Here is a 20,634-nt window from a genome sequence, read left to right on the forward strand (position 1 = left end):
AAATATATACATGCATGTGTGTATTTATACAGTATATACATAATTATTAATATAACTGTGGAATGCACTACCTATCAGCATTAGGAATACTGCGTCTCTGGACTGTTTTAAGAAACTTCTTAAGACACACCATTTATTATTATTATAATTTTTTAGGGTTTTTCACCTTTAATGTGATAGGACAGACAGGAAAGCATTAGGAGCAGAGAGAGGGGAGGGATCAGCATAGGACCTCGAGCTGGTAATTGAACTCAGGTTGCCATGAGCACCTTGGTGCTATACTGTATGTTGGTGCACTTAACCACTAGGCTATTGGAGCCAACAAGACTCACCATTTTAGCATTGCTTTTAACTTATGATGATCAATTTGTTAACTTTTTATTCAATCTTATGGTTCATATTCCTATAGTTTAATTGCATCTTTTTATTGTTGTGGTTTCTGCTTGCCTTGTATTGTTAGTATTTTGCCTTGTAGCACTTTGAGTCTAAGAAAAGCACATTACAAATAAAATGTATTATTATTATTTTGATAAATATACACAGTAAACACACAAATGTGTACTGTGAAATAGCTATGGTAGTCACTCAAGTTTTGTCACATATTACATGTCTGCCGTAATTTAACTTGATTTTATTATATTTGTATTATTCTGAAATATTTTTGCCATTAAGATAGATAAAGAACAGGACGTGTGTTTGGATATAACTCAGATTTTGAGCACACTTCATTGTTATTGTTCATTTATTCCTTTGCTGGAGATTAGAACTGAATTTAGAAATAGTTTTGAAGCAAATCTTTGTGCTTAAAAAACTGAATTACATATGTAGGATAATAGATGTGTTCAGTGGAGTGAGTTTCCACCATCTCCTTACTCCAGCAAAGTAAAGGAGTAAAGAGAAAAAGTAAAGTAAAGAGGCTGAATGGAGGAGGCTCGTTCTTTATCCTCGTGCTGCAAATGCTCTGTTTAACTGTTTTCTCACCAGTGAAGCGTTCAGGTTTTGCACTTACAAAGCCTGTCATGTAAAGAGCAAATGCATCATGACTTGATTTAACTGACTCTAGAAGGGAATGGGAGATGAGACTCTGATTGGTTTAATGCACAAATATATATATGTTAAATGAAACTTTACATTTGGATGCAATTAATCTTTGCCCAGCACTAACTAATATATATATATATATATATATATATATATATATATATATATATATATATATATATATATATATATATATATATATAATATAAACACTGCAGAAAATATGAACCGTTATATAAAAGCACATGCAGTATATTGAGTGGCATATTAACAGGTTAAATGTGAGTAAGTCCTTCATCTGTAAATGATTTTGGCTTTTTAATAAGTAATAAAGAAGCTGTCATGAGGAACCCGTCTGCGTAATATCAAATAAACAATTGCACTTATAAACTAATCATTACTTGAATCTGAAAAAAGTAGTACTAAAACAAACCTTAGCAAGCCCAGAAATATAAGCTTCCCTCTTGGTGAACAGAAAAACACAAAAGCAGAGACACCAGACCCTCTTACTGATTATTACAGCCACTAAAACAAATGCTTCTTACTATTTAGGGTACGAGACGGTAACTAAACTGTTTAGAGCACTTCCAGTTTCTGCCTAACAACACAACACAGATTGTTTCCCTGCAAAAAAATCTGGTTTCTAGTCCAAATATCTAAAAATGCTTAAATTAAGAAGCATTTTCTAGACAAGCAAGAAATATAGTCCTGTTTAAAGTTATTTACCTTAAAACAAGCACAATAATCATGTCCAATGTAGACCTGTCACAATAATCAATATATGGACTTCTCACACAACACATGGACATGAGCTCAATCATATTGGGTGATACAATATATATCACCCATACATAACCAATTCTAGCAACATATTATCTGATTGTGCAGCATCTCTATCTTTATTGGAGGAGTCAGTGTCAGTATGGTTAAAACACACTATAGTATTTACTATTATTTACTGTAGTATATTCTCATGTGGATGTCCGACAGCTGACAATAGATCAGATATCGCAGCCTCTGTTACTCTTTACCTTGTACTTTTTTGTTAACATTTATTATTGATTTCTGATATGATTCCAATGCCTGATTATTCAATTGTTAAAATTAAATATTACTTAAATATTACTATAATTAAATGAAATATTCTAATGAGTAAAATGTGATGTGTTCTCTGGAAGAGTGCACTTGCATTGTGATGATCTTGTATTGTCATTCTGGTATTATATAATGATGAGTGGCATAAAATGCTCTTAAAATGCCAATAATTTCATTTTGGTGCAATAAATCGTACAACAGAAACTAGTTACTGTGACAGGCCTAGTCAAAAGATTATTTTGCTAATCTTATTGGCAGATTATTCAGCTTGTTTCAAGGAAAAACTCGCTTCGTTTTGAGTCATATTTCTTAAAATAAGACCATATGTTTTGCTTGTCTAGAAAATGCTTCTTGATTGAAGAATGTGTAGATATTTGGACTAGAAACAACACAAACTTCTTCTTGCAGTGTTCAAGTGAATTAATCTAATGTATTGTAACCTTCAGATATTACAAAAGAACATGTACAATAATTTAATTCTTATTATGACCTGTTTGAGTCATGGTTTCTTCAATATAGACACATAAACACGCTGTAAATATATCAGTAAATGAGCAGTTTTCAATAATTTGTGATTCATGTGTTTATATTTAGTTTTCTCTGCTGTTTGTTTATGCTTTTGAATTGTATTATGGGATTTTGATCTTCCTTCTAACAACTTTTAACCTTGAAAAGTTGTGAAAAGTGACATTTTTAATAGTTTAATGTGATGTATTGTCTGGGTTGGTGTATATTCATTCATTTTCTTCTGCTCATCCGTGGCCGGGTCACGTGAGCAACATCCTCAGGAGAGAACCCCAGACTTCCCTCTCCCCAGACACTTCCTCCAGCTCCTCAGCTCTAATCTGAGGCATTCCCAGGCCAGCCGAGAGACATAGTCCCTCCAGCGTGTCCTGGATCTTCCCCGGGGCCTCCTCCTGGTGGGACATGCCTGGAACTCCTCCCTAGCTAGGCATCCAGGAGGCATCTGAAACAGATGCCCGAGCCACCTCAACTGACTTCTCTCAATGTGGAGGAGCAGCGGCTCTACTCCGAGCTCCTCCCAAGTGTCAGAGCTCCTCACCCTATGTATAAGGGTGCGCCCTGGCTGCCACCCTGCAAAGGAAACTCATTTCGGCTGCTTGTATCCGAGATCTTGTCCTTTCAGTCATTACCCAAAGCTCATGACCATAGGTGAGAGCAAGAACATAGATTGACCTGTAAATCAACAGCTTTGCCTTTTGGCTCAGCTCCTCCTTCACCATGACGGACCGGTACATCAACCGCATTACTGCTGCCGCTGCACCAATCCGCCTGTCAATCTCACATCCATCCTTCCCTCACTCGTGAACAAAACCCCAAGATACTTGAACTCCTCCACCTAGGGTAAGGACTTTTCTCCAACCTGGAGATGGCAAGCCACCTTTTTTTCCAGTGGAGCACCATGACCTCGGACATGGAGGTGCTGATGTGGATTGTTGTTGTATATTACGCTACAGAAACCTTGTAATAAGCTGCCAGTACATGTTCTGTTATTTTACAGACTTATTCCTCAACATCATAGGTCTCTAACTCAATTCCTGGAGGACAGTTTTGCTCCAACCCTAATCAAACCCAGCTGATCCAACAACCGAAGGTGTTCATGACTCTTCTGAACACCTTGATTATTTGGATCAGCTGTGTTTGACTATAGTTGGAGCAAAACTGTGCAGAGCTGCGGCCCTCCAGGAATTGAGTTAGAGACCTATGATGTAGAGAAATAAGTCTGTAAAATAACAGAACATGTACTGGCAGCTTATTACAAGGTTTCTGTAGCGTAATATACAACAACAATCCGCATCAGCACCTCCATGTCCGAGGTCATGGTGCTCCACTGGAAAACAGGTGGCTTGCCATTGAGTTTGAGGCCTATGATCTAGATATTATTTCTTGTACATTATATGATTTCAGACCACTAAAATGCCACTAAAAGTCACTTTGTTAAACTGTAGAGTTGAATTTACAACATTAAAAATGGACAGAGCAGAGATCAACATCCCATAATGCAACTCACCACTGTAAAATATGCAAACTGTTCATTGACAGATATAGTTTACCGTGTAGGAAGTATAAATACAGTAAGTGTACACATTCAATGACCCCCATTAGCAACATAAACCTGTTAAAGTGTTCATAAAATAAAGTGCAAGAGGGAAATAATAATAGCAGAATAATAATAATGGAGTGGTGATTAGCGGAGCAGAGGCGTCTGTTTGAGGGAAATGAGCACCGAGCGCATTCGGGACACGTCTTTAGTCTGCCGGCTGGTTTTGGGGTTGAAATCGCAGAGTCGGGCCACTTTCTCCCATTCTGTCCCAGGACTGTCATCTTCACACTCCTTGAGGAAAGCCTCCTCTGACGCTCTACACCAAACACACAGCAGAGGATCATGGGAAACGGCACCACACGTAATGAGGTCAGACTTTAAACCAATATTAATTTCTACTAGAGGTGAAACGGATCACAGCCCATGGTTCGGGACGCACGTGACTCACGGATGAATTTTTACTACTTGTAGATTAATCCTAAATTAGTAATGATGATCGCAGCGAGATCGCCTCCAGCGTCATTCAAATCACATGTAGAAGAGCATTTGGCTTCCCTGTAAAATATAATGATGAAGTTGTGGAGGCACCTAAATGCTTTCTTAGGTTATTAAAGGTGTTTTCTGACACTGTTTGTTTGGCCTGCATTAATGCATTCATAATTAAACATTAAAAGATCAGATCTCAACACCTACGCAACATTATTTATGAATGATGATGATTTGCATCTTTATTAATCCTTCATTTCCTGCATTTGATCAAGACTAAAATCAATCAAATAACACAGAAGTACTGGGAGAACAGTTTATAGTTTATATGGTAAAGACTAAAATCACAGTTTAATGGAACTTGACGCTGGTGAATGTTGTAGCAATTACATTATTTAACCAACAGGTGGCGACAAACAACCAAAAATGATACATGTAGTAATGGAAATGAAGGTTTTATGAGTGAATTATTAAATCATTAATTAACATTACAGGTTTTAAGTTCTGTTTGTTAACCAAAAGTTAGTTAAAAACAGAAAGCAACTCCATATTTTGCGGATCCGAAAAATGGTCCGATCCGTGACTAGAAAACCGTAGTGTGATCCGAACCGTGGGATTTGTGATCAGTTACACCACTACTTTGAGTAATTATGTTTTCAGTTAGTTACAAAGCTAAAATCTATCAAATAACAGAAGTACTGGGAGAACAGTTTACAGTTTATATGGTAAAGACTAAAATCACAGTTTAATGGAACTTGACGCTGGTGAAAGTTGTAGCAATTACATTATTTAACCAACAGGTGGCGACAAACAACCAAAAATGATACATGTAGTAATGGAAATGGAGGTTTTATGAGTGAATTATTAAATTATTAATTAAAAGTGAGACTAAATAATAAATATGATGTGTTGTACATGGTTATAGTGTTAGATTTATACATTTAGTATTATCAAAAACAGTAGCGAAGATCACTTTTCACCGTATTGAAAACTTAACTTTTTTGTATTCAGCTGGCCATTTCTTGATTTAGTTTTTATAAAACAGGTTAACATTACAGGTTTTAAGTTCTGTTTGTTAACCAAAAGTTAGTTAAAAACAGAAAGCAATTGACATTTGTCTCCTCCATATTTTGCGGATCCGAAAAATGGTCCGATCTGTGACTAGAAAACCGAAGTGTGATCCGAATCAAGGGATTTGTGATCTGTTACACCACTACTTTGAGTAATTATGTTTTCAGTTAGTTACAAAGCTAAAATCAATCAAATAACAGAAGTACTGGGAGAACAGTTTATAATGCAGATATTAACACTGATGTTTATGGTAAAGACTAAAATCACCGTTTAATGGAACTTGGCGCTGGTGAAAGTTGCAGCAATTACATTATTTAACCAACAGGTGGCGACAAACAACCAAAAATGATACATGTAGTAATGGAAATGGAGGTTTTATGAGTGAATTATTAAATCATTAATTAACATTACAGGTTTTAAAGTCTGTTTGTTAACCAAAAGTTAGTTAAAAACAGAAAGGAACTCCATATTTTGCGGATACGAAAAATGGTCTGATCCGTGACTAGAAAACCGAAGTGTGATCCGAACCAAGGGATTTGTGATCTGTTACACCACTACTTTGAGTAATTATGTTTTCAGTTAGTTACAAAGCTAAAATCAATCAAATAACAGAAGTACTGGGAGAACAGTTTACAGTTTATATGGTAAAGACTAAAATCACCGTTTAATGGAACTTGACGCTGGTGAAAGTTGTAGCAATTACATTATTTAACCAACAGGTGGCGACAAACAACCAAAAATGATACATGCAGTAATGGAAATGAAGGTTTTATGAGTGAATTATTAAATCATTAATTAAAAATGAGACTAAATAATTACTATGATGTGTTGTACATGGTTATAATGTTAGATTTATACATTTAGTATTATCAAAAACAGTAGCGAAGATCACTTTTCACCGTATTGAAGACTTAACTTTTTTGTATTCAGCTGGCCATTTCTTGATTTAGTTTTTATAAAACAGGTTAACATTACAGGTTTTAAGTTCTGTTTGTTAACCAAAAGTTAGTTAAAAACAGAAAGCAATTGACATTTGTCTCCTCCCTAATTTGCGGATCCAAAAAATGGTCCGATCCGTGACTAGAAAACCGAAGTGTGATCCGAACCGTGGGATTTGTGATCAGTTACACCACTACTTTGAGTAATTATGTTTTCAGTTAGTTACAAAGCTAAAATCAATCAAATAACAGAAGTACTGGGAGAACAGTTTATAGTTTATATGGTAAAGACTAAAATCACAGTTTAATGGAACTTGACGCTGGTGAATGTTGCAGCAATTACATTATTTAACCAACAGGTGGCGACAAACAACCAAAAATGATACATGTAGTAATGGAAATGGAGGTTTTATGAGTGAATTATTAAATTATTAATTAAAAGTGAGACTAAATAATAAATATGATGTGTTGTACATGGTTATAGTGTTAGATTTATACATTTAGTATTATCAAAAACAGTAGCGAAGATCACTTTTCACCGTATTGAAAACTTAACTTTTTTGTATTCAGCTGGCCATTTCTTGATTTAGTTTTTATAAATCAGGTTAACATTACAGGTTTTAAGTTCTGTTTGTTAACCAAAAGTTAGTTAAAAACAGAAAGCAATTGACATTTGTCTCCTCCATATTTTGCGGATCCGAAAAATGGTCCGATCTGTGACTAGAAAACCGAAGTGTGATCCGAACCAAGGGATTTGTGATCAGTTACACCACTACTTTGAGTAATTATGTTTTCAGTTAGTTACAAAGCTAAAATCAATCAAATAACAGAAGTACTGGGAGAACAGTTTATAATGCAGATATTAACACTGATGTTTATGGTAAAGATTAAAATCACCGTTTAATGGAACTTGACGCTGGTGAAAGTTGCAGCAATTATATTGTGTAACCAACAGGTGGCGACAAACAACCAAAAATGATACATGTAGTAATGGAAATGGAGGTTTTATGAGTGAATTATTAAATCATTAATTAAAAATGAGACTAAATAATTAATATGATGTGTTGTACATGGTTATAGTGTTAGATTTATACATTTAGTATTATCAAAAACAGTAGCGAAGATCATTTTTCACCGTATTGAAGTTTTAACTATTTTATTCAGCTAATTAATTCTTGATTTTTATTTTTTATAGGTTTTAAGTTCTGTTTGTTAAAACTAAACGTTTCTTGCAGTACTGTTTTTGTAATAAATAGAAAGAAAATGACACTTGTCGTCAGTATATACTGTGATCCGAAGCATGAGATTTGTGATCAGTTACACCACTACTGTCTACCAGTGAATGATGTTTTTTATTAATCTGTTTTGTTGATTAACTTTCATATATAGTTAAAATCATTATCATTAATTCTTTTTTTGTTTCCCAAGTGATGTTTAAACCAGTAAATCAGCATCATACAGCCTTGTGAAGGCTTAACTTGCTGTTTGTTCCTTGAATGAAAGATACCACTTATCAAATGAAAAGAAAAGCAAAACTATCTGAAATATGATTAACATTTAAAGTGTTTGTGATAACTTCTGGAATGAATTAATATTAATAATTCTATTCAATAAGGATGCATTAAATTGATCAAAAGGATTTATATGATAAAGATATATATTTTTCATATATTAATAATAAACACACAGTATTTTTACTTTCTATTTATACATTTAAATCAACAAATCGTACAAAGCACCATTTTTAAAAATAAATATAATAAAAAATAATATGAAGAAATGTATCTTAGGCAAATTGAAAAGGATCGACACTGAAAATGACACTGAAAAATCAGCATTAAATCGCAGAAATAAATTACATTTTAAATTATATTCACATATAAATCAATTATTGTAAACTGTAATATTTTTTTACAATTTTACAGCATTTTTCATCAAATAATAAAAAATAAATGAATATAATTAATAATAAGATAAATAATTATAAGCAATAAATTACATTTTAAAACATTCAAATATAAATCAATTATTTTAAACTGTAATATTTCACAATTTTACAGCATTTTTGATCAAATAAAGATTTTTAACATATAAATATGTATTTAAAATAATAATATAATAATAAGAAATGTATCATAAGCAAATAAAAACAATTGACATTGAAAATGATACTGAAAAATCTGCATTCAATCGCAGCAATAAATTACTTTTTAAAACATATTCAAATATAAATCAATTATTTTAAACTGTAATATTTCACAATTTTACAGCATTTTTGATCAAATAAAGACTTTAAACATATAGATATATAATTAAAATAATAATATAATAATAAAATGTATCTTAAGCAAATAAAAAAAAATTGACTACTGATAAAATTGATACTGAAAAATCTGCATTCAATCGCAGCAATACATTACATTTTTAATAAGATAAAATAATTATAAGCAATAAATTACATTTTAAAACATATTCAAATAGAAGTCAATTATTTTAAACTGTAATATTTCACAATTTTACAGCATTTTGATCAAATAAAGATTTTTAATATATAAATATGTATTTAAAAAATAATATAATAATAAAATGTATCTTAAGCAAAAAAAAATTGACTACTGATAAAATTGATACTGAAAAATCTGCATTCAATCGCAGCAATACATTACATTTTTAATAAGATAAAATAATTATAAGCAATAAATTACATTTTAAAACATATTCACATATAAATCAGTTATTGTAAACTGTAATATTTCACAATTTTACAGCATTTTTGATCAAATAAAGATTTTTAACATATAAATATATATTTAAAATAATAATATAATAATAAGAAATGTATCATAAGCAAATAAAAACAATTGACATTGAAAATGATACTGAAAAATCTGCATTCAATCGCAGCAATAAATTACATTTTAAAATATATTCACATATTAATCAGTTATTGTAAACGGGAATATTATTTAACAATTTTACAGCATTTTTGAGCAAATAAATATTTTAAAAATAGAAATATAATTAAAATAGAAGTATAATAATAAGCAAAAAATTACATTTAAACTGGAATAATATTTCACAATTTTACAGCATTTTTGAGCAAATAAATATTTTAAAAATATAATTAAAACAATATAATAAAAAGAAATGTATCTTAAGCCAATTGAAGTAATTTCTGAAGCATTGTATCACACTGAAGACTTTAGTAATGATACTGAAAAATCAGCATTAATTCACAACAATAAATTACATTTTAAAATATATTCACATTTAAATCAGTTATTTTAAACTGGAATAATATTTGACAATCTTACAGCATTTTTGATCAAATAAACATATAAAAAATATAAATATAATTAAAATAATAAGTAGAAATGTATCTCAAGCAAATTGAAAAGGATCGTATAAGACTCTGAAAAATCAGCATTAAATTGCATCAATAAATTACAGTTTAAAATATATTTGCATATAAATCAGTTATTTTACACTGCATTATTATTTCACAATTTTACAGCATTTTTGATCAAATAAACACATTCTTGTTGAGCTCCGGTGACATAAGTGTTAATGTGATGTAAGCAAGACACACAGAATGCATTATGTTTGACTGATTTGCATTAAACATACACAAAGCCTATGACATCAGAGTTGGGCTGTTTGTAGAAAGCCTTATCAGCGATCCTAAAGCACAAACGAGCAGGAGAGATAAAGGAGAGGAAGAGAAAATGGGAGCCGGAGAGTGAAAGAGAAAGATAGACGAGAAGAAAGTCAGTCTCACACAAGATGCAAACAAGTGTTAAAGTACATCAAGCATGTCCTCAATGCATCAAGAATAAGCTCATATTAATCATCAGATAGAAACAGATAGAAAACAGAAAATCATCCACTCTAAGAATAGTGTTTAGCTCCTATAATGTCCAAATCATTCAGTATAAATCTGCTTATTAAATTATTATTATCATTATTATTATGTGTGTGGAGAAATAAAAACAGTCTGGCACTGATAACCAATTATAAAGTAACTTAACTATCTATTTAATAAAATTAAATTACTTTCAATTTCATTTTAGGTCATTTAAATACAGTTACTTATAATGCACTAGCCTTAAACACTGCTAACAGTTTCAGCAGTTTTGTACAAGTCAATAGAAAGGAGGAGAGTAATTGTATTTCTTGTTAAACAAATACATTAAGGCTGCACAATATATTGCAACATTATTGTTATCTTGATAATAGCATGTAGAGTATTATGTATTCCAGACATGATCAATTATGTTTATTTTATGCATTGATTTTATCGGACCAATCAGATGGAGCCTTACTTTCTTTAGCCCCGCCTCCCTAATAGTTGCTGATTTACTACTGGCTGTAGCAGCCCTGATGGGTGAGTTGAGACGAATCAAGGGGGTCACACACCGGATGCGCAGCTCGGCGATGCTCCATGCATTTTAGAATTCTAGACAGTATGCATTTGACATGAACCACGGCTGCAGCCGGCAATCAATGAGATTAGCTGCGCGGGGGCGGAGTTAAAAACACGGCCGTCAGGTCGGACACTTCAGGGCTGATAGTTTGCTGCATGATGCATTTATTTATTTATTTATTTATTTATTGCAACAACAACAAAGAAGTAACAATTATTAATTAGATTTAAGTAGCCTATAACAAAAGTATAATCAGAGAAATAAGAGAAAAAGGAAATAAGTATCAATGAATAGGCCTATTAAACAAGTTTAACCCACTCTTTAGGCTGTTAAATGGTGTGTTAATACTGTTCCAGTTCTTGTTAGAATATGCTACAAAGGAGTTACATATATTTACAGATATGATTATAGAACTTTCCAATACATTTATTGGTGGTTTATACAAAAACTTGCATTATATAACATCATCTATAAATAATATAAATGATTAAAATTATTTTGGATAATGAAAGCGTTCACATTCATCCAAAACGATTGAACAAAAGGGCACAGAAAGAGCAAGGTATATCATTGCTACTTTAAAATTTCTGCATAAACGACTTGAGAAGATTAAATTATTTAATAAAAGTGTAAAGTAGAATTACTTTCTAAAATAATTATTTGTGGATGATCAATGATGACTACATTACAAGTCTGTAAGACTTATTTGAGTTGGTTATTTACTAAAATAAATATAATACAAATTTTTACGTTTATGGAGCTGAATACATTAAATGGTTCATATGGAAATAAACCTATGCCAATAATCTAGCCCTTATAAACTAATTACTTAACAAAAAAGATGATTGCTGCACTAAAATATTTGCGTCTTTTAATACGCATGATGTGTACACGATGGCAAAGAAGTTAATTGTTTGTTTGGAAATGTGTCCAATAATAAACCCAAAACACACATGGTTGTTGTTATGCCGTGAACTCAGCCCATCTGGTATTATCAGTGTCGTCATCAGCGCTCTTCAGATGCTGCACCGGCTGAGTCTGTCGTCTGATCTTGGAGCGCTGTTGCGGTACTTTGATGCCACATGTGACAGTCACGTGGCGTCTGTGCAGCGTCTATCCGGACAAAATTTCTAACCAGCATGCACCTCTCACGGTGCATCATGGGATAGCGTAGCGTGAATCAGATTCACACTTCAGAATCTCGCTGGAAGTTTTAGGTCATCCAGGTACTTCTCGTATACTGTTTTTTGAATTCTATGAATTCGGACATACGACTAAATACTGTTTTTAGCGTACTATAATGTGTTGAAGTTTGCGATTTCTGCCTAAATGTTTGCACCTTGACACTTTTTAAATATGAATTAGAATAATTAGATCTGGAAAAAAAACTCATTTACCTGTTTATTTTACTATCATTACATAAATAAATTATTTAAAAAGATAGCTAATAAAAAAAAATCAAGCATTTTTCTAGTGAAATATTGTATTATATGTTATATAGCAGATTTTTCCAGTATTGTGCAGCCCTAGTTAACATTATTAATGATTTAACTTGACATGTGCCTTTAAATCTCTATATATCTGCTGTAAGTTTACGCACATACACAATACTGAAATGTGATTGGACGTCTAATAAATAAACTTATGTGTTTACAATATGGCATAAGTCAAAGTCCACGTGATTCCTATGAAGAATTAAAAGCACGCAGAAGCTTCAGGGCATGATATTGCAATATTTAATTTTCTGCCATGCATGTTGCGATATTGAGTATATTTGATATTTGATAATAGCTTAAATTTGATCATTTGACAAACAGATAGGAAATAAATAGAAATAAATAGCTCTGTTAGGAAAGAATGAATAATTTTAGGATAACTTTGGATATAATAGGATGATTTTGTAGGGGAGCGCATCTGCATCAAAGGTAATAAACCAAATCACAGGCAATGATCAATACAGTAAAGCAAGTTACAAATGAAATAAATGCTTTATGGTTTTTCTGGGAGTCTAACAGTATTCAGCTACACGAATTGAATCGTTCATTTTCTTTTCGTCTTAGTCTCTTTATTAATCTGGGGTCGCCACAGCGGAATGAACCGCCAACTATTCCCTCATATGCTTTACGCAGCAGATGCCCTTCCAGCAGCAACCAATCACTGGGAAACACCCATACGCTCTCATTCACACACATACATACTCTACGGACAATTTAGCTTCTCAAATTCACATGTACCACATGTCTTTGGACTGAGAGGGAAACCACGGGACCTGGAGGAAACCCACGCCAACACTGGAAGAACATGCAAACTTCACACAGAAATGCCAACTGACCCAGCCGAGGCTCGAACCAGTGACCTTCTTGCTGTGAGGCGATTGTGCTACCCACTGCGTCACCGTGACGTCTCAAATATAATAATTGAATATAACATAAAAAAACAGCTAAATCTCAATATACTGTACATAAATACAGTTAATCTTTCTTGAAGTTACTAAAATGTTAATTTCTTGTGCCTGAATGCTTTAAACGAGCTTGAAAATGCGTACAGTCACAGACATTAAAATACATGCAAATCATAATTTTGGGGGGGGGGGGTATCTTTATGGTTAATCATTGCAGTTACTCCTCAATTATGTCTGTTTTTTTAACTCCTACTCAACTATAATCCTAATTCGACATCGCAGATCCTGCGACAGACTATTACAGATGTGCACATTGCGATATCGATGCTGAAACGATATATTGTGCAGCCCTGCTTCAGCGACAGAAAAACTACAGTAAAACAGAGGGTCTCAGATGAGTTGAGAAGTGTGAGAGAAAGCTGGCATTAGTAAAGATGCATCAGTCATTAATTACCTATGAGAAAATATTAAAACATGTTATTCATATACCAACAACTGCAGAATATTAACGCTAGAACTACCAAGATGGTTATTGTGAAATTTTGCAATGTTTTGCAATGATTTTCTGGTTCTCTGTGATTTATACAATGCAAGTCAGCAGTCACCTATTTTTGAGATGAAAAATAAACACATTGAACATTATTTACAATATCATTAGCTTTAATGGACAAACTTGATGACGTATGGGAGCACTGTCTGTCCAGGCTGTGAATTTAAGCTAATAATATACTAAATAATGTTCAGTTTCTTGCACAGAGCGATCATTTCTCTTCATAAGAGCTCACTGTATCATCAGTAGTCACAGGGACTGATTTCGAATAGTTTGTATGTTTTTGTATGTGTATATTCATTATAAGGGTGTAACTTTGGTTTGTTTTCTATTTAAATACAATGTCCTGCATTTATATACATTTAATGACTTTGGTTATACAAAATCAAGGTAATAAATTAGGTTAAGCAAATTTAATATAAAACTAACCTAAAATAAAGTTAAAACAAAACTGGACTGTGTGTGCTGCATCACTAGCCGCGTTTCCACTATCGCGCCTAAAGCGAGCGAGCCAGGGCGAGCCAAGGCCAGTCGCGTTTCCACTATCACTTCCGGGGCGTAATCGGGCCAAAGCGGGGCTTCCTTGGGGCCAGCGTCCGGCCTTTTTCAGCCCGCCGAATACCTTGGGCCAAGGAGGGCCAACTGGGGCTTCGGTGCGGGGTTACGTACAAAGGCGGAGTTTTCCTGTCAGGTAAAGAGGAGACAAGATGCTTTCTTCCTTTACATTTGTTTTGCTATCGCACTTGATCAACTCACTAAGAAGAAGAAAAAATGGATAGCAGACAGTACTGGTCAGTTGAGGACACCAGGGCTCTTCTGAACATTTGGGCCGAGGAAAATGCCGCCGAACTCGAATGTCCTTATCCAGGGATCGCTGTCTGGCCTTACACCAACAGACTACAAACAGTAAAAAAGCAATGGCTTCGGTGTTCTCCATCTTCCAGCTCTCGTAGTGATGCCAGGTTGTGTTTGTGGTTATAATTTGAGTTTTTTGTTCCCGCTGAAGTGGGCGGGTTGTGTGACGTTTGATTCGGGGGACGTTCTGGGGGCGGTGTTTGCGTGACGCGCTGCGAGCAACTAGCCCGACAGTGGAAACGCGACATGATTTCGGCCTCATTTCTCAACCTCCCGGGCTATTGGCCCGGCCTGGCCCGATTAAAGCCCTGGCTCGCACTGGCCCGATAGTGGAAATGCGGCTATTGTTTTGTAATATAAATTGCAGATAGCAGGGTGTCCGCTGGGTCTTAAAAAGTCTTAAGGGGTAATCCAGAATGTAAATTTAAGGCTTGTGTTGTGTTTGACTGCTAAATATGAATTTGTAGCTAAATCGTTAGCGGTGCCAAACAGCATTTCCCGTTGTTTACATCCTTGCTACAGCCTACCGTTAACGCTAGGCACTGTTCATGTAATAGATCAATTTTAACAAATAAAAACTCTTACTGGTTGTGGCTCAGAGTTCTGCTTGTTGGAGCTGCTCCTTTGAGGAGATTTTTACCGCATCCAGCACTGAACTAGGAGAGATTCTGGAAGCTGTGTTTTGTCAAATCATGCTTGCTATGTATTTTATAATTCTCTGGAACATAATTAATATTAAGCACTTCTGTCTTTGTGTTGTGTCACTTGGAACCCCAAATACTGAAACAGATGAAGCTCTGTGGAAATAGCAGCCTTTGGATTTTAGCTCTCTCTGCTGTAACATTACAGCGCCTCTGGCCACGCCCCTTAGCTGCGCAGTGTGTGTGCGCGGTAAAAGTACGTTTGTGATCTCACATGCCCGGAACTATTTATTTGTAATCCCCAAAGTTCGTTCATTGTAGGCTTTTCTAAGCTAACTCTTTAAAAACCAAGCTCTCCCTTTGCATTGAACTTTGAGCGTCTTACATTCAGAGATGCTGTTTATGTTCACACAGCTACATTACACATCAACTAAAGTTTAACATATGATGTCATAGCGGACCACCCCTTTAAATTATAAAAACTACATTTTTAGGCCTTAAAATGTCTCTGAAATATCGTGTTGTAGGTCTTAAATCATTTTAAACATGTCTTAATTTTGCTTTGTCTAATTAAGGCTGCTCAATAGGGCCGACATCCATCCAATCACAACAACACATCTCAATATAACCTTGTATTTTATATTTAAGATTTTTAATGCATTGAGATACAATACACAACAGCTGTTAGATATTTCACAGCACATTACCCATTAAATTCTCAAATCAGGGAACTAAAACTAAAAACAATTATATGATTAGGAAAAATCCTTAGAGTTTAACCCTGTATAAGTCTAAAATCTCATTCTTGATGGTCTTAAAAAGGTCTTAAATTTGACTTAATGAAACCTGCAGAAACCCTGAGATAGACTGCAGCGAAATTAATGAATTAATCACACAATCACAAGCCTTAAAACCCCATGCAGAGGATACATGAGTAACTTTATGGTGAAAATTTGCAATCAATCCAAATGGATTTTGAAAAGTCCTCATTAAATAAATCAGGACCAAGGATTTACCTAAAAATCTTCTTTAATGCTGTACTGAAGAAAAATGTCAGCTGTACGTTTTGATCTTGAACTGATGAACTGTTCCTTTAAGGGTGTAGTGGTGAAAATACCTGTTGTTGACTTTATTTTTCTCCATCTGTTCAGTCTGGTGTATATGCCAGTCCTCCAGCTCCTTCTTAGCCTTTTCTCTCCACACGGCCTCAGCGGCTTTAGATGCTGAATCTGCACATCACATAACACAAACACACACATATATAGAAACAAGCTAATGTTTAAAGCTGACCTATTATGCACCTTTTTACAAAATATAAAATAAGTCTCTGATGTCCCTAGAGCAGGACTATTCAATTACAAATTTAGTTGGGCCAGATTGTCAAACCAAGAAGGTTAGCTGGGCCAGTCATTTTAGCAGCAAAGCAGCTCATATGGACAAATTTTAAAACCAACACAAACAAACTTATTGAAAAACATAAGGTTTATTCGTTGTATCTCTTTTAACTTTGGTCAGTTTGCAGAGCAAAAGGTGCATACAAAAAGAGCTGAATTAATAGAATACTCACACGATGTACAGTTGCATTGAACCGGGCTGAAACACGCTTGTCCCCCCTCCCATCTCCCACGACAGCCCACACTAACGTTGCATTCGGGCCTGAGCTAAGTGGTAGGGGGTGGGGTCTTTGGTGACGGTCGCGGAAATCACGTTAAGTTGGGGTGACAGTCACGGAAATCGCGCTATGTGGGGGGTGAGGCTGAAAGTGGCACCTCAGACAATGAGGGCATTGGGCCACCGGGCCACCCCCCAGTGCACGGCCCTGCTGATAATGCTAGTCCTGTTTTGAATCTGCCATTATGCTGACACTTCAGGCATTTGTAGCTCCACCTTCTTCTGTAAAGAGCACAATCTCATTTGAATTTAAAGCGACAGTCATTACGTCATTGATGCTGCGCTGTTCAGTTTAAGAAGCGCTCTCGCTCAGCACAGTCAAGATTTCTTTATACCGTTATATCATTTTAGTGGTTTAGGATGCAGTGACATGCAGTCAAATATTTCGCCAAACAGATCAGCCATAAACAATCATAAAATCCTCATACTGCCATAATTAGGAGGTTTGCTAACGGTGCAGTGAGGGGTTTGCGTCTTTAATAATCTACGACAGTTTGCGTTCATTAAACAGTAAGAATAATTAATAAATTTATATGAAACAGGCCCTTAAAAGTCACGTCTAATCTTCAGTTTTGGGCTCAGGTATGCTTTGCACCCTACAAGTGTACCGCACCCGAGTGAACCGTGCTCAGGCACACCGCTTCCAATCGGGCCTGCTCTGCATAGTCTGCGTGTTGCAGGCTACGTAATTTATGTAGGAATTTGCGTTTTTGGCAGGACCATAGACATATAAAAATACTTTATATGTATATTAATATAATATATTAAATTATATTAAATAACAATTAATAAATAATATATATGAATTTATTATCTATGGGCGGAACCACGGGCTGGGCCGCTCGGAGGTTGATTCTGGGCCCCATGTGGCCCGCGGGCCGCCAATTGAATAGCCCTGCCCTAGAGCAGTGTTTCCCAACCCTGATCCTGGAGGCACACCAACAGTACATATTTTGGATGTCTCCCTTTTCCGACCCATTAACTTCAGGTGTTGGAGTCTCTTCTGATGTTATGATAAGTTGATTCAGGTGTGTTTGATTAGGGAGACATTGAAAATGTGTACTGTTGGTGTGCCTTCAGGAACAGGGTTGGGAAACACTGCCCTAGAGTGTGTATGTGAAGAATCAGCTCACACAAATAGTGTTTTATAACTTGACCCTTTAGGCTTTGAGGGGACTTATTATGCAAAAATCACTTTTATAAGGGGTTTAAGCACAGTTGTGTCTATAATTGTAAAATCTATTGTAAAATGTCTTGCTTATAATCAGACTTGATAAAAACAGTCTGCAGAAACACTTTTATTGACATTCCCCCTTTGTACGTGTCATCAGAGGGGAAAGCCCCGCCCACTGGTGCACTTATCTCCCTCATTAGCATAAACAGCAGCCCTGAGTGAGAAGCAGCAGTCTGTCCATTAGCCATTAGAGTGTTTGAGCTGCTGAAGATAATGTCAGCATAGACTAAGAGGATTGTAGATGTGGAGTTTTAGATGAAGCACAAATGAACAGCAACAGGAGTCTCCATAGACTGACTGAAGCGTGAAGCACACACTGACCAACGACAACATGCAGACCTGACTCACACTGATAATCAGTGCAGTGCAAAGACTCTGAAATGGGCAGGTGTTCATTTACGCTACGGGGGGATGGGTGGGTGGGTTGGGTCGGTTGTGACAGGAGCGGAAATCATGCTAAGTGGTAGGGGGTTTGGTCTTTGGTGACAGTCACGAAAATCGCGCTATGTGGGGGGCGAGGCTGAGAGGGGCACCTCAAACAATGAGGGCATTGGGCCACCGGGCTACCCCCCTGTGCACAGCCCTGCTGATAATGCTAGTCCTGTTTTGAATCTGCCACTATGCTGACACTTCAGGCATTTGTAGCTCCGCCCTCTTCTGTAAAGAGCACAATCTCATTTGAATTTAAAGCGACAGTCACCAAATCACCACAATTAGCATCAAAGCCTAAAAGGGTCAGTTTCGGAGAGTTATAAACCCTTATTAGTGTGGTTTTTGAGCTGAAACTACACACTCTATGCACATCAGAGACTTATTGTACATCAGAATTATGTCCCCTTTAAATAACATCAAACTGACTTGAAACAGCATGTATATATTCAATTATGTGCAGGAAATCCTTCAATACCTAATTCCTCCAGCCGGGTCTTCTGCTCCTCCCTCCACTTGCGCAGACTTTCAGGCTCTTGTCTCTGTATGTCGACTTGTGCGATAGCCGAGTAGCTGTCAGTCATGCCGTTCGTGTCCTAAAGTTACAATCATTTAAGTTAACAACAGCTTTCTGAAACTATTGTGTTGTACTATTGATTATTTCTTTGAAACCTTATGTGCTGTTGGAGATGTTTTTGTAACCCGTATCTATGAGTTATTAATGTGTTTGCTATTCTGTTGTGCTATTTTCTATTTAGGAGCAGATATCAGAAGATTTTAGTTCGCTCAAGGGTGTATAGAAATAAACACAGACTTCAGATAAATTATTCAGACTCAAAGATAACGGTAAATAAATGAGCTAAGTATATTGTTTGAGCAAGTTAAAAGATGAAAACAAAATAAACAAATGACAAAAACAGTTCAGTTTTAGGAATACTAGAATAAAGCAATATATGTATATAAAATATATACTGAAATCACCAACACTTCAGATGATAAATTCACACCTCACAAATTCAGTTTCATAAATGACGTGTTGCAGGGGCGTAGATTTAGGGTGGACGGAGGTGAATATTTCCTGGAGGAAACACTGAACATGTGTGTGTCGTTCCCATATGCGCATCATGCAAGTCGCGCACCTCCATTGGAAAAGACAAACTCAGACAAGGTTAGGAGCCACATTTCAATTTAACTACAGCCTTCATACAGAAACCTCATAGCGAATCTTTTATTTTATTGACATTGACAATGGTGTTCGGTCAATAAATTTGTAAACCGATTTTATCGGCCAGCAAGTTTTGCTGACAAATCTTATTTTGACACATTTTGGGAAAACTCTTAGCATTTTTTTCAAAAGCTCAACACACTCTGAGCAAATTGACTACCCCTTTGTGTTTGTGTTTTGCTCTCTCTCTCTCTCTAGCTCTGTTCTCACGTATCTGCTTTCATTATTCACAGGTTCCGTTCATTGGTCTATTCAGCTGTCAGTCATTTCCTCCCCGGTTACATCATTCTTACGTCACATCCAATAAGCATGACCACCCTTCATAAAATCACGCACCAGACCACTCATCAGCCCCTCCTTCTCTTGTTTTCTTGTTCCACTTGTCTGTGTTCATTGCGTTGCGTTGAGAAAAACCCTGACTAAGTGTGTATTTTGTTGTTGCCCGTTTCTGTGTGCACGTTATCCGTCCGTTATTCGTATATCATTCAATTTCTCCATTTACGAGGCT

General features: G+C 35.4%; 1 protein-coding gene across 1 annotated transcript in view; it reads right to left on the bottom strand.

The window, feature by feature from the left end:
• Positions 1 to 3,931: 3,931 nt before the first annotated feature.
• cltb (clathrin, light chain B) overlaps positions 3,932 to 20,634 on the bottom strand; it is a 24,654-nt gene continuing 7,951 nt past the window's right edge. The window contains exons 3-5 of the mRNA XM_056472284.1: positions 19,380 to 19,497; positions 16,685 to 16,796; positions 3,932 to 4,517 (exon numbers count right to left, since the gene is read on the bottom strand). Coding sequence (XP_056328259.1) covers positions 4,346 to 4,517; positions 16,685 to 16,796; positions 19,380 to 19,497 — 402 coding nt within the window. The 3' untranslated portion in view covers positions 3,932 to 4,345. The remainder of the gene's footprint in view (positions 4,518 to 16,684; positions 16,797 to 19,379; positions 19,498 to 20,634) is intronic.

This window comes from Danio aesculapii, chromosome 14, assembly GCF_903798145.1.
Source record: "Danio aesculapii chromosome 14, fDanAes4.1, whole genome shotgun sequence".
Lineage (NCBI taxonomy): Eukaryota > Metazoa > Chordata > Actinopteri > Cypriniformes > Danionidae > Danio > Danio aesculapii.